This window comes from Rhamphochromis sp. 'chilingali' (genome assembly GCF_963969265.1).
Source record: "Rhamphochromis sp. 'chilingali' genome assembly, chromosome: 4".
Taxonomy (NCBI): domain Eukaryota; kingdom Metazoa; phylum Chordata; class Actinopteri; order Cichliformes; family Cichlidae; genus Rhamphochromis; species Rhamphochromis sp. 'chilingali'.
The window spans coordinates 15,875,359-15,888,797 of record NC_137948.1 but is presented as its reverse complement, the minus strand read 5'-3'; the positions used below and the strand labels follow the sequence as shown (position 1 = coordinate 15,888,797).

General features: G+C 39.5%; 1 protein-coding gene across 1 annotated transcript; it reads right to left on the bottom strand.

Annotated features, from left to right (window-relative positions):
- Positions 1-1,359: 1,359 nt before the first annotated feature.
- LOC308395267 (GTP-binding protein Rhes-like) lies at positions 1,360-2,938 on the bottom strand. The gene has a single exon (XM_080880057.1). The coding sequence runs from the start codon at positions 2,713-2,715 to the stop codon at positions 2,089-2,091; it is 627 nt and encodes a 208-aa protein (XP_080736183.1). The 5' UTR covers positions 2,716-2,938; the 3' UTR covers positions 1,360-2,088.
- Positions 2,939-13,439: the final 10,501 nt, after the last annotated feature.

Here is a 13,439-nt window from a genome sequence, read left to right as displayed (position 1 = left end):
TGAATGGGGGGGGGGGTGTTCGGACCAGAACTACAACTGTCTCCCAGTTGCATGTAGGGGAACCATGCACAGCTATTTCAGGAACTACATAATGATCTGCGTTGTCACAGCTACACAGTAGTAATGCACAACTGTTCAGTATTCAAATGTTGTGATGCTAATGAGAGGCTTCATTTGTTTTGCTTAACTTTGTCTACCATTGCCTCAGGGGTGGAGACAGTAGTGCTGACCTTACTAACATATGCTAAAGTTGCTTGGCTGCAGGTGTTTTGGTGTCATACATAAAATCATTTTCCTCAATAGGCCTGCCTTAAATATGTCTGTTTTTAAAGGTTGTATTTAACCTGTATATAACCTTGTTTGCAGGTACCACAGTAAATATAGCGTACCCACATTGAGGCCTCAGTTAATGTAATGTGTGTTTTTCACCAGCAGATGGCAACAGAGGTCAGAAAATACTGGCAGGCGTGTGCAGTTAAGAAATTTAGAGCACAAATTGTGCTAATCACAATTGCTTTTACCGAATGTTCTCATTTTTTATTTTGTTTAAATCACTTGTCACAAGAAAATGAGTAACAAGAACAGTGAATACTTAATTTTGTAATTTTATGACTGCCCATGCAAAGGGAATGGTAGAGGGAACATGCTGGGGCCTCACCCAAAACAAACAGTCTTTACGGTCCTATAATGTATGCATGGCATTAACAAAGAGATGCTTCTAAGCTTTACTGCATCATATTTAACCATCTCATATTATGTAATTATACCTTTCAGTTTAGCTTTTTGTGTTATAAGAGGGCTATAAGACTCCAAAACATGTTCTAGAAAATAATTTTTGCTGTAAAAAGTCTTCTTTTTGGCTTCCAACTTTATGTATACACTACTTTTTATCAGCACGGTTTCTATTGTCTTTTTGCTTATTTTGTGACCTTATTACTACCTTATTCATTTGTAACCTCCTGACATCCTTTAATGTAAATAATAATTCCGGTGCTGTGGTTAACACTGTTGCATCATAGAAGGAAAGCCCTGAGTTTAAATCCACTGGCCTGCTGGGGCATTTCAGTTTAAGATATGCATGAGCATTTTGAAATTGGCTGTAGCTGTGAATGGTTGTCTGTCGCTCTGTGTTAGCCTTGTGACAGGCTGGTGATTTGTGCAGGGTGTATGCCTATCATTCGCCCTATGAAAGGTGGTAAAGGGTCCAGCCCCTCTGAATTGCATGGGTGGAATAAAATTGACATTGTACTTCTTCACATACATATCAATGCTTATCTATTTTTCATGTCTTTAATTATGTACCTAGGTATGTTTATTTACAGAAACGGAAACATTTTCACAAGTGTTGCTTTTCGCTTTTATTACACATTAAAGACACTATTCCACATACATTTGTTAAATAAACAGCTAAAAAATATATGAATACATGTGATGATAAAAAAATGAAATTTATAAAAACAAGCATTTTGAATGGCCACATCAAAATGAAAAGTGCATTTATATTTCCATTTGACCACAGTTTTTTTTAATGCAAGGGTAATGTTATGCTTAGTAGAAAATCCCAGTTAAAAAAAAATTCAAACAGTATCATGTGCTACAGGTGAATCACTAAGTTAAAAAAAAAAATTATATGAGATATACAACTTTTGCAGTGACCACACCTGATACATATATACACATACTTCCCCTTAGTAAACAAAGGATAGCAACAGTCCAGATAGCTTAACATGAGGAAATGCAATAGCTTTACAGTGATCTGAACACCAGCAGCATGTCACCAAATAAGCAACAACAGCGTTACATCAAGTGCACATCTAATTCATTCTCTCCATTTAATTTTAGGTTCACAGATATTCATAAGGTAGCAGTCTGTTTAGGTTCGGTCTGTACTTATTTTCTTCTTCCTGAAGTGTTTTTTGTGTGTGTTTGTGTGTGTCCATAATCCCAGCCAGGCAGCTCTTATGATGTCCAGGTTTCTCTCTCGTTCTCTCTGTCCAGCACCACTGAGTTTCACAACATACCTTCCATATTCTCATCCACCCTGGCTTTTTGTGAATCAAAACACCATCTCCCCTCCTGTGACACTCACTATGACAAAATACAGCTGTTGGTCTTGTTCATGGGTGGCCGAAAATCTGTGTCTTTTGGAATGGTCTCCCTGCGTCGACGTAGTGCGGGGCTGAGGCGGCTAGGAAGGTTTGCCTGTTGCAGGAGCTCCTTGAACACTTCAACGACATTGGAATTTTCCTTTGCTGAAGTTTCCACATAACTGTTGTTCCAGTCCATCTCTACAGTTGATAGCACATCCTCGTTGGACACTTGACGCTCCTCTTCTCTGTCCACCTTGTTTCCCACCACCACAATTGGTGTGTACTTGTCCTCTTTGATCTCAAGAATCTCATCTCGGAGGCTCTTGACAGCCTCCAGTGATTCTGGGTCATCCACAGCGTACACCAGTGCGAAGGCATCACTGCTTTGGATTGAGAGCTTGCGCATGGCGGGGAAGGAGTAGCTACCGCTGGTGTCCAGGATTTCCACAGTGACCTTGACCCCGCCAATGTCATATTCTTTACTGTGCAGCTCCTCCACAGTACGCCGATGTTTGGGTTCAAAGGTGTCTTGGAGAAAGCGTCTGATAAGGGCCGTCTTCCCCACGCCTGCTGCTCCCAGAAACACTAGGCGCACGTGTGTCTTCTCCTTCACCTCCAGAGACATGTCTTATTTTTCTTTCTTGGCCCAATTGAGAAAAGAAAATGTCCCAAAAAGTGTCTTATTTAATGCACTTGCAAATATTAAACCTGTCAGTAATCTTTAACCTAAATATTTTCTCAAGGAAATCTCTCCATGTGCAGTTTGAAAATTCTTGTTCCTGAGCTTCTTTCCTTTTTGTTTTTTCTCCTGATAGTTTTTAAGCTCCCTGTCGAAGCTGCTTATTGGGTGCTTCACTGTGCCCTAAACCTACACACACTGCCTTTTATGCCTGTTTTGGTGAGAGAGCTCAGTGGCCCACCCCTGCGATTGCAGCCAATCAGCTCAAGGCAGCCTGTTGAAGTACAACATCTTGACAACCAATGATTTCAGAGTATGTAAATCAGTGTAAAGGGCCACTTCAGGCAGAGAAAGGAGGCGCTATATGAGAGTGGATACATGATAAGCATAGCATAGAAAATATTGTCTGAGTAGAGCCTGATTATTATTCCAAAGAGTCGCAGAGTACTTCAGTGGAAGGAAGTAGTACCTCAGGTTTGATAGTATAAGGAAAGAAATGCACACAAATAATCAGGTAATTTATTTCATTAAGCAGCATTTTGACATTTTCTTTGGTTGCAGCACGATGGGCAGTTTTATCTTATCTGTTGTATTTATTCGTCATAGAGTTCATCTTGATTAGACATGGTCATCCAATATATGAACATAATTTCTGATGATAAAAGCTCTGATGTCTTATTCACCATAAATTGCTATCAGTAACTCATTTGCAATAAATAATATAAGAATGCATTCGTAGAATGATAAACAGCCATCTCAGGTGATGAATTCATGGTGCATACAAAACGCACCATGAATTTTTTGCAAAACCAAACATTGTCCATAAGATCATCTTTACTTAAAATGAACAGAGGAATTGAAGGTCAGCTTTCAGGTAAGGTTATCGTTTGATTAGCAGCAGCTGCCATTGCATATAATAATTTGGAAGTTGAGATAATAAACAAAAATCAAGCAAACAAAAGAAATGTGACTTAAGCTCCTCAGCCTTTATTATTCACTAGTGTGGCTATTACTAGCAAGTATGCCTCTAGCTGTCTAAGAATTAATCCTGCCTGCTTTCAGTTTGTTCCTTGGGTGTGAATCAGACTTGTGAGCCTTTCTAAATTCCCCTCCAGGAGATTGACATCGTCTCACAGCCTACCTGGTTTGTTAAGTTACGCAGCAGCGTGGAAACACGGCAAGCTCTAGAGAACACTGCAACCTGTCCCAGCTGCTCATATTTTTAATATGCACCCGTTTGCTTTCATCTGGGGACTGCTGTGTCCCAGAGCAAAGCGCTGTGGGAATTCAGCTGTGGACTAAAACAATGGGAGGAAGTCTGTGCTGGGGAATTTAAATTTGTAGAAACGCAATTTCACAGCTTGATTTGATCGCTTTCAGACGAGTCAAAGGTAGTTCAGTTAAATCACAAGATAAACTGTATCCTGTTGTTAGGCTCAGGTTGCTTTGTACGCATTGGATTGTATTCTTAAGAATACATTTCAGTGCATTAATAGTTTCTGAAATTACAAGATTGTCAGCATAGCAGGTGTTACTTGCATAAACTTAAATAGTGGTCTTCTTCAGGCTCTTGTCCTTTACTTTGTGTAGTATTTCATTTTATTGCTATAGTTATTAGATACTGTGTACAGTGTGCACTGTGTGCTAAAATACATCAATGACATGATCATTGCATAAAATATTTAACTGAGCAACAGCATATAGTTGGAGCATAAAATAAAAATATATTTAAACTACTCCAATCTAGACAAAAAACTTACTTAAGCGCTGTCATTAAGCACAGCTTTACTGTAAGTGTTGGCTTCTTGTTACAAGCCTTATGTATTAGAAAATGCAGTGGAAATATGTAAATTAAAAGTGGACCTCACACAACGTGAAGCCCTGCCCATTAATAGTTAACAAAGTAAATGAAAAGTGGCCTTCCCATCTGTTGCCTCTGGATGTTTTTTTTGTGTACTTCATGTGCCATTATGTCTCACATCCCAGGCATTTTTCTATTTACGGTCACGTTGCCCCGTGGAGATGATAATGACCAGATGGCGTTGCCTGACGGACTGAAACGAATTCAGCTCTGATGTGTGTTAGCGCTGTTGTATACCATAGAACAACATAATGATTCCGTGGCTGTTCAGTCCAACGTGTTGATGTTTGTTTGATGCAGAAATAGCACTTTTGTTTTATCCTCCTGTCGTCTGAACGCTTTGATTTTTAGTTTACATGCAGTTTTCAGTGGCAGCTCAACAGGTTGCTTTGTTTCCACGAGCTGCGTCGTGACACTATTGTAATGAATGTGCCATTCTACTTCAGCTTATTTCCTTTTGTATGCATGCACAACCTTGCCCCAGTGGCAGTGGCACACAAAATTTATTGGAGTTACAGTTTGTTTGTTTTTTCCCTGTGCAACTAAAAGAAAACTAAGAAAAGATGCAGAAAAATGCTTAAAATATTCAAAGTAGTACACCTCTTTCTCTCTTTGTTGACATTGTCGTTCAAGGCTAATCGTGAAAATATTCTGTAACTGATGGACATCAACTGGAGCACCTCTTAGACAGGTCTATCAGTTTTTGTAAAGTGACATCTTTTTTGCATTTTTACCTCTGCACACGGAAATGGTGGATCAATAAAGGTGTAATTTGATCTGTAAATTTTTCCAAACTGCTTTGGAATTAGCCATTTTATACACAGTCCCCAATTTTCTGAGAGTCATTGTCAAAGTCTGTAATCAAGAAACAGCATCATGAAAGCAATTACACGGTTGACAATGTTCATCACCATGCTGATGTACTGGAGCAAAAACGTAACTGGCCAAAAACTTACTAAGACCTAAGTGTAGGTGAAGCTTGAACCAGTACTCGGGTGAATAACTGAAGTGCATTGGGACAAACACACACTTAGTCCAATTTCTTTTTTTCTTTTTTTTAATCGCTCTTCTTTTAATTCCATTGTAGTTAATTAGAACTTTTTTTAAGCAGGAAAAAGGTTAATATTAGTGTTACTAAAAAGAACAAAAATAAAACCTCTCAGGTACTTTTTGTTCAGATATGAGTCCCCGAACTGTCTTTTAGCCAAAGTCAATTATGATTAGTTTTACATCTTTATCTGAAACAGGGCTCCTTGAGGCTATGAGCCCCTTGTGTATTATTGAGAAGCATAGGCCCTGGCTGTGTGTATTGATAGAAAGTGGCCTGTGTCTTGGCCCCTCTGGCCTGATTGTCTGCACTCCTGTTGGAAATGCGTGCACTGCACTGCTGTCTTGTCAAGATGACATGAGATGATGGTCTTGCAATCTGACAGATGCCAAATATAAATGTTGCCCTATGTCATAGTTGACCTTGGCTGCTACTCATGCATCCTTTGCCTCTATATGTTCTTATATAAAGTGAGATGTTGTTGGAAAAGTCTGATCTTTCAATACTTTCTGTCATCCCTTCTGTTGCTGTGCTACTTGGCCCTAAGGCCATTTTTTTCCTACTAAAGAAGATATAAATCTTTAAAAGTGGATCGTCTTTAAAATATAATACGGCTCATTTGGACTATAATTGGCTCCAAATGAGCCAGTTGATGTCCAATGAGCCGTCGAACATTTATCAATAGACATTATGTTCTAAATAGCTTACTGTGGTAATTTTGTGCTTAGTCATATGCCATCCATCATAAACAGAACTGTGAAACTGGTTAAAGGTTTAAGTAGCACGGTTTATGCATGCTGATGATCATGATATTAATGCAGAGGGTTTGGTATTTTCCATGATTGCAGGTACTTGTCATGACAGCTTTCTGCTGTCACCATGAAATCTTTCCTCTGCAGCTGTAACACTGTGCTGATATTCTACTGTGCTGTGCAGTCAGAGTCGCACCTTGTTGAAGCAAATTGATTTGTGCATGTACAGTAGATGAGCAAATAGCAAGTAGTAAATGTTAATGGTAGAAATGATACCAACTTTATGGTCATGTTTTAACTTTATGGCCGCACAGCTGGCTTTGCCGCCCCTGTCATTTATTTCATGACTTCCTTAAATAGAAAGTAATCATCTGCCTTTTTTCTTTAGTATTTTCTGAGGAAAAAAGCTTTATTATTAAGGTGAAGTTATAAGCGTCTTGACGCATGCTCATCATCATCCAGGTAAGGAAATCTCAAAAAGTTGTCACTGTTCATCTAGGCGTCACTTGACTCCACGAAGAAGCCTCTTGGACGAGTGACGAAACATTTCTCCCACTCAAAATGCTACATCCAGATGAACAGAATCACCTTTTTGGGGTAAAGTTATAAGCACAACTAGCTGATGAAATCGTTTTTTAATTATATTTGACAATCAGGCTTGTTGTTTGTGCTCAAATATTGTAGCAGGCTATCCTCATTCAAGGACTGACAGGATGTCTCCCAGGATATTGTACGTCAACAGTCAAATCATCTGTATGGCTTGCCAACTACTATTAGGGTCATTGCATCTTTGTCAGTGTACAGATAGACATGCAGTGATAATGGTTATCACTACGTTCCACTGGTGTCTCATTCATGGCAAACACATCAGGACAGATTATTATGCACATATTTATCTATGTCCTTTGGCATAGCTAATGATAGTGTTATAATGGTAAGTTAAATTATCATAATGTAATATGTGTCTGAGTCATTTTAATTTTTGGGATTACTCCAGTATCTGTCTACTGATTTTGATTTTAAGGGATGAATGTGCTGGTATTGTGATTTTTGTTATTAATAAATGCTGCTAAAGCGCTCCAAGTACTTTTTCTGCTGATGGGGTGGGCATACATCGCCCTGCTGCTGTAAATACTCACTAAAGCTTGAGTAATTTACATCAGTTTAGTCATATGTCACATGTTGACCAAAGTGCTGCAGAGCAAATAAAATATCAGATAGTTAAATAATACAAATAATTGATAATAATAATAATAATAATGATAATCCAGTCTGGATGTAATAAAAGCCTGAATGACCTTCTCAAGGTTGCTAATAGAGAGAAATGTTTTAATGTTTTAACTTTAGTTTAACGTCTTAACTGAAAGTCACTGGCTTTAACAGCTGATTTGATCTATAAGTCAAATTGAAAAAAGAAACAAAGATGACACCAAAATTGGGGATGTATGGGAAATGTAGCTGTCTGTTGGATAAATCACAAAGGTTATAGTTTTTAGGGAATTGTTTAAATCTGGATATAAAACAATCTATTGAAATTTTTTTTTAACGTTCTCTGGAACCATGACAGAAAGGGAAATCAGAATGACAATAGTGGTTAAAATAATGAATTGTGTTTGCTTTTTTTACTGTTACGAAGTACTTTTCCTGTTTAGTTATATTTTTGAGCATTTTGTACTATTATATTTTTCTACTCGATGTAGTGAGATGCATAAAAGAGCAACTTTTTCCAGTGTGAGCTAGTGAGCTCTGTATTTGGTGGCTGTCTGCTCCTGCTCTGTGGACAGGAGTACGTTCTGGTGACGTACCCGGTTTTACTTACATTTCAGTTTGGTGACCAAATCCTGTAATTTGTTCTTTTCCTTATTAAAAGGTGATAGCAGCTTGCCCCTGTCTTTTAATTTAATTTGTAATAGAAAAATTATTAAAAACCTTTCATTTTGCCTCCCTGTCTTCTTTTTTCAACCCCCACTTTTTGCTGCTTTCCCACTTCCTGTGGACCTTACTGCTGGTAGTACTTTTTTAACACGATGGTTAAAAAAGTACTACCAGCAGTAGAAAAAAGATGAAGTTAAGCTAATGAAAAACCTTTCAGAATCCAATTCAACAGCAAATAACCACATACTTTGTATAAGTCCAAATAAGTTGAGATTTATTGCTACACCAACCAGTAGGAGATGCCAAGCACCTACAACACAACAAAACTTTTTAAGTGGGAAAATCACTCTGGTTATATGACAGCTGTCAGCCCTGGATATCATTTGGTTATTGAAGCCAGCAATGTAGCTCACCCCGTGTCTTCTCATGAGGTTTGTTTATGGTATAAAATATAAAATGCTGGCAGAATCTGCCACTGTGGACAATTCACTTGAACACTCCTGTATCAGTCACATTTGGACACTCCCACAGTCAGTGACATACAGATACACACACTATGGAAAAAGTGGCTCTTTCATGCATCTTGTAGGCTGTGCCGTTGTGATCTTTCTATTTTTGGGTTTCCATTTTTCCCCTGTAACTGCAGTGCGATTTAGGCCAGCGAAGCACAATATCATGTCTGGAGTGATTTTTCAAAGCACTGACTGTTACTCTCCTCTTTTCAAAACACTCTTACTTGGACAGATTAGGGTTGTTTCCTGAAGCTATGCACACTTCTTCAGCCTGATTTGTTCTCTTGTATGTTTTGGACATTATAACGTTGCGCTGAAATAGTTTTCTCTCCAGCTCCCATCTGTCTCAGTGTTTTGTGGAACGGCCTCAATGAATCTATGGAAAATGACATGTTCAGTGAAAAATGTGTATTTTTAGTGTTTCACTGATAAAAACTTTATCTGAAAATCTGGGGAAAACAAAAAAATCCTGGTTCAGGTCACGAAAACATTTCTCACTTTAGGTTCATTCTCGTTGTGGATTCTCAGACTAAGTGTTGCACAAAATGTGCTCCTGCATAATCTACCCAAGCCAAGCAGAACCACTTGCAACAGCATAATTAACAGCTCCTTCTTGATTAGCACCTCAGTAAGAGTGTCAGGAAGGCTGTCACAAATCACCCGAGTTTTATTAGACACGCATCACAGTGGTCTGCAAACATAACAGCTGCTAAACAACATACTACCATACTATATCTATTGAGTATAATAGCTAACACAAACCACTATCTCACAGCAACAGCATCCTCTCAATCAACAAGAAAATCTTCAAACCAATTATGCACATGGCTATTGGATGTGGGAAGCACGCGTAGCGATATTGTATGCGAGTCTCTGTGCCTGGGGGTGAAAAAAAGACTTCATACAAATTATATTAATATCTCATTTGTCCCAAGCTACTGATTCTCTATTAAAATGTGTTGAGGTGATAAATAGATGTGGAGGATCATGGTGAACCACAGAGGATCAAGAATCCAGAAAATTAGGGTTCAGCTATTACTATGAAATCTTTTGTCATTATTTAAACCACAGAGAGGATTTTATTTTCTTACAGAGAGGGCAGCAGATTTCTGTGTCTTAAAGTAGGGGGATTAAAGCTTGGTTACAGGATACCTAAGCTACTGAAACACATTTCTGTTCATCTAATTATCCAGTTGATGATTACAAGAAGGGCTGGACCCTGCACAGATCACCAGCCTATCACACCCCAGACTTATTTATCCTATCATATTATACACAATAATAATTTTAATGGATACTGTTGCTTTTCTGATGTGTCTGTAATGGCGTTAATAGTATTTATTCAAGCCATCACAGGTAAACATTTCTGCAAAAAATAAAAATAAAAACAATTTGAGTTCAAATTATTTTAACTGGAATAAATGGATAACAGTGCAATGACAGCAAAAGATGAATATAAATATTCCTTTATTTTTTTTAATTATAGTCATTTTTCCAGATTGATTGTCATTTGATTCTTTTTTTCAAATGAGGATTAGGGGAGAGCTGCAACCATCTGCACTTTCATGTTACAAAGCAACCACTATCTGTTATTACTGAGAGCTTCCTGCTGAAGGGTTTAACTGAATTTCAGTAAACCGATCAGTAAACTGATCAGCGCGTCATATCTCATTCCAAAATATAAATAGCTCAAATAGCGGTCCATAATCAAATATTTCAACATGTTATCTCTCATCCTCATAAATGTGGGCGTGCTGAATGCAGTCCACAGGAAACAAGTGAAACCAATTGAGCCGGCAGCTCAGTCAATGACTCACCTCCAAAAGTGTGGCTTAATGTATCCTGTTCTATAATCAGTTCACTATTACAGCAGTGACTCAGCACCAGGATGTTTCTGACAAGCAGAACCCTGGTACCTTCTGCAAACACTTGCTGTGTGAATGTTTTTGTGTGTCAGTGAAACAGGAAAAAGGTAGCTAATGAGAAGTTTAGGTATTTTTGGAAATTGTGTGCATATGTCAAAACAATATTAGAATCATTTTTGTTTAATTATGTCTGTGAAGGTTCTCAGTCATCCAGGTCATCGTAGTCAAAGGAGCTTGCAAAGAAAAGCGTCTGGACTTCTTTAAGTTGCTTGAAGACGTTTCACCTCTCATCCGAGAAGCTTCTTCAGTTCTAAGGTCAAATGGTGGAGAGTCCCAGATATAAACCTAGTGGGAGTAACCCCCCACAGAGGGACAAAAGGACCCCCTGATGATCCTCTAATTGCCTGAGCCAAGGTGGAAAACTGGGCGTGGGTCCCAATCAGCCAGAGTTTCGGGTGTGTTCATTGTGAAACCTGGCCCCACCTTATCATGCGAATTCCTGAGGTCAGATGGCCCAGGATGTGAGTGGGCGTTAAGGCGTCTGGGAAGGGAACTCAAAACTGGATTATAGATGGCAGAGAGTTGGTGTCGTAAACCCCCGCCTCTGTTCAAAGATGGTCGCTCACAGTGGACATAGATGGCTTCTTTCACTCCTCTTTCAAACCATCTGATTAGGTGGGGCCAGGTTTCACAATGAACACACCCGAAACTCTGGCTGATGGGGACCCACACCCAGTTTCACACCTTGGCTCAGGCGATTAGAGGATCATCAGGGGGTCCTTTTGTCCCTCCGTGGGGGGAAACTCCCACTAGGTTTATATCTGGGACTCTCCACCATTTGACCTTAGAACTGAAGAAGCTTCTCGGATGAGAGGTGAAACGTCTTCAAGCAACTTAAAGAAGTCCAGACGCTTTTCTTTGCAAGCTCCTTTGACTTTTGTTTAATTAGTTCTGTTTTATTTACATAGCACCAATTCACAAGTACAGTTATTCAATTCATTTTATATTGTAAAGACTACAATCACATGACCCCCTCTGAGCAAGCAGCTGGTGACAGTGGGAAGGAAAAACACCCAGTTAAAAGGAAGAAACCTCCAGCAGAACCAGGATCAGGGGGAGGGGGGGGGGGGGGGGGGGGGGGCAGTCCCCCCTGAGAAGGGAAAGAGAAAGGGGCAAAGAAAGTGAAGGGACAAAAGGCAAAGTATGGGAGAATGAGCCAGACTTTAAAAATTACTAATGACTAAATATAGTAGTGTTGTATAAAAACTTAGAAGAGATAAGCGTCTTCGCTTATCTCTTCTAAGCTTTTCTCTTTCTAAGTTCTCTTCTAAGAAACGCTCAGTGCATTATGGGAATCATTATGGGTAGGGATGGGTACCGGTGTCCGGTGCCATGATGGCACCGGTTCTGACATAAAGGGTAGTAACCAGACCGAAAAGCAGCGCACATTTCGGTGCTTTATTTAGTTGCAGTAACTGAGTAGATCCTTTAAATTTTTCAAAGATGTTCTCTTCAGTCTATTTTTTCCCCTTGACATGCAATTTCTAATATTTCTTTATATAAGAAAGCAGGAGCCTCTGATTCCAGTGGCAGAGTGCTCCAAATGGGAAGGCCAACACTTGGAAAGCACTTTTCCATTAAGGTGGAAATCTGCGATATATGTACAATCCATTTACCATTTTTACATTGGATTAACTTTATATCATGACAAGATAATACTGACTCCTAAGTAGGGATGGGTACCGGTGTCCGGTGCCATGATGGCACCGGTTCTGACATAAACGGTAGTAACCAGACCGAAAAGCAGCGCACATTTCGGTGCTTTATTTCGGTGCTTTTTTTTCCTGAGCTGTGATACACTTTAGATTCTAGCCAATCATTTTACGTTTCCGAGGATAGTAGGCGGGGCCAGGTACGTACGTACGTTCTGTTAAAGCAGAGCTACAGATTAAAAATGCCCAAGGCGAAGCGGTTAAAAGTCTGGCTGTACTTCATAGCAAAATATGCAAACTCAGCAGCCTGCAACAAGTGCTTTAAGCTGATACTGTGATACTGTCAAAGGAGGTAACACCTCAAATCCGATGAAACACCTGGCGACGCATAGCGTTTTTTTTAAAAGCCGAGAAATGCGCCGTATTTGATAGCTTGCTGCGAGACCTCACACCTAGCACATCTACTGCGGGTGGGTTGCCTGTTATGCAACATCCCCCAAAAACACGAAGAGGAGAGTCCTGGCCCCTAGCCCTGCCAGTGTAGCAGAAATGATGACGGATGATGGTGGCAGCAGCAGCCGTTCTTTTCTGCGTGAGTAGCTAATTTACGTTGAGTAGGCTAACCACGTTATTACATTAATGCATGTAAGGTGAGCTAGCAAACATCATCATAGCTACATGCGGCTGTCCTCTTGTTTGATGGCAGATACTCCCTTCACCCTGGCTAAAAAGGCTAAAATGACCAAAGAAAAAGTGGAAAACAGTTAAACATGAGAGGTTTAGGACAAAGTTTGTGTTTTTTCCATTGATTAAGCACTGCTTCCAGCCAAGAGTGATACCATATATGCCCCATAGCTGCAGAAAAGGCTAACATTGTTATCTTTTTACAAAAAACAGCTGAACATGAGAGGTTTTTGGACCAATTTTGTGTTCTCCATTCTTTAAGCACCGGTTTGAGCACCGTTTGAGCACCGGCACCGTTTCAAAAGTACCGATTTGGCACCGGTATCGGATAAAACCTAAACGATACCCATCCCTAATTATG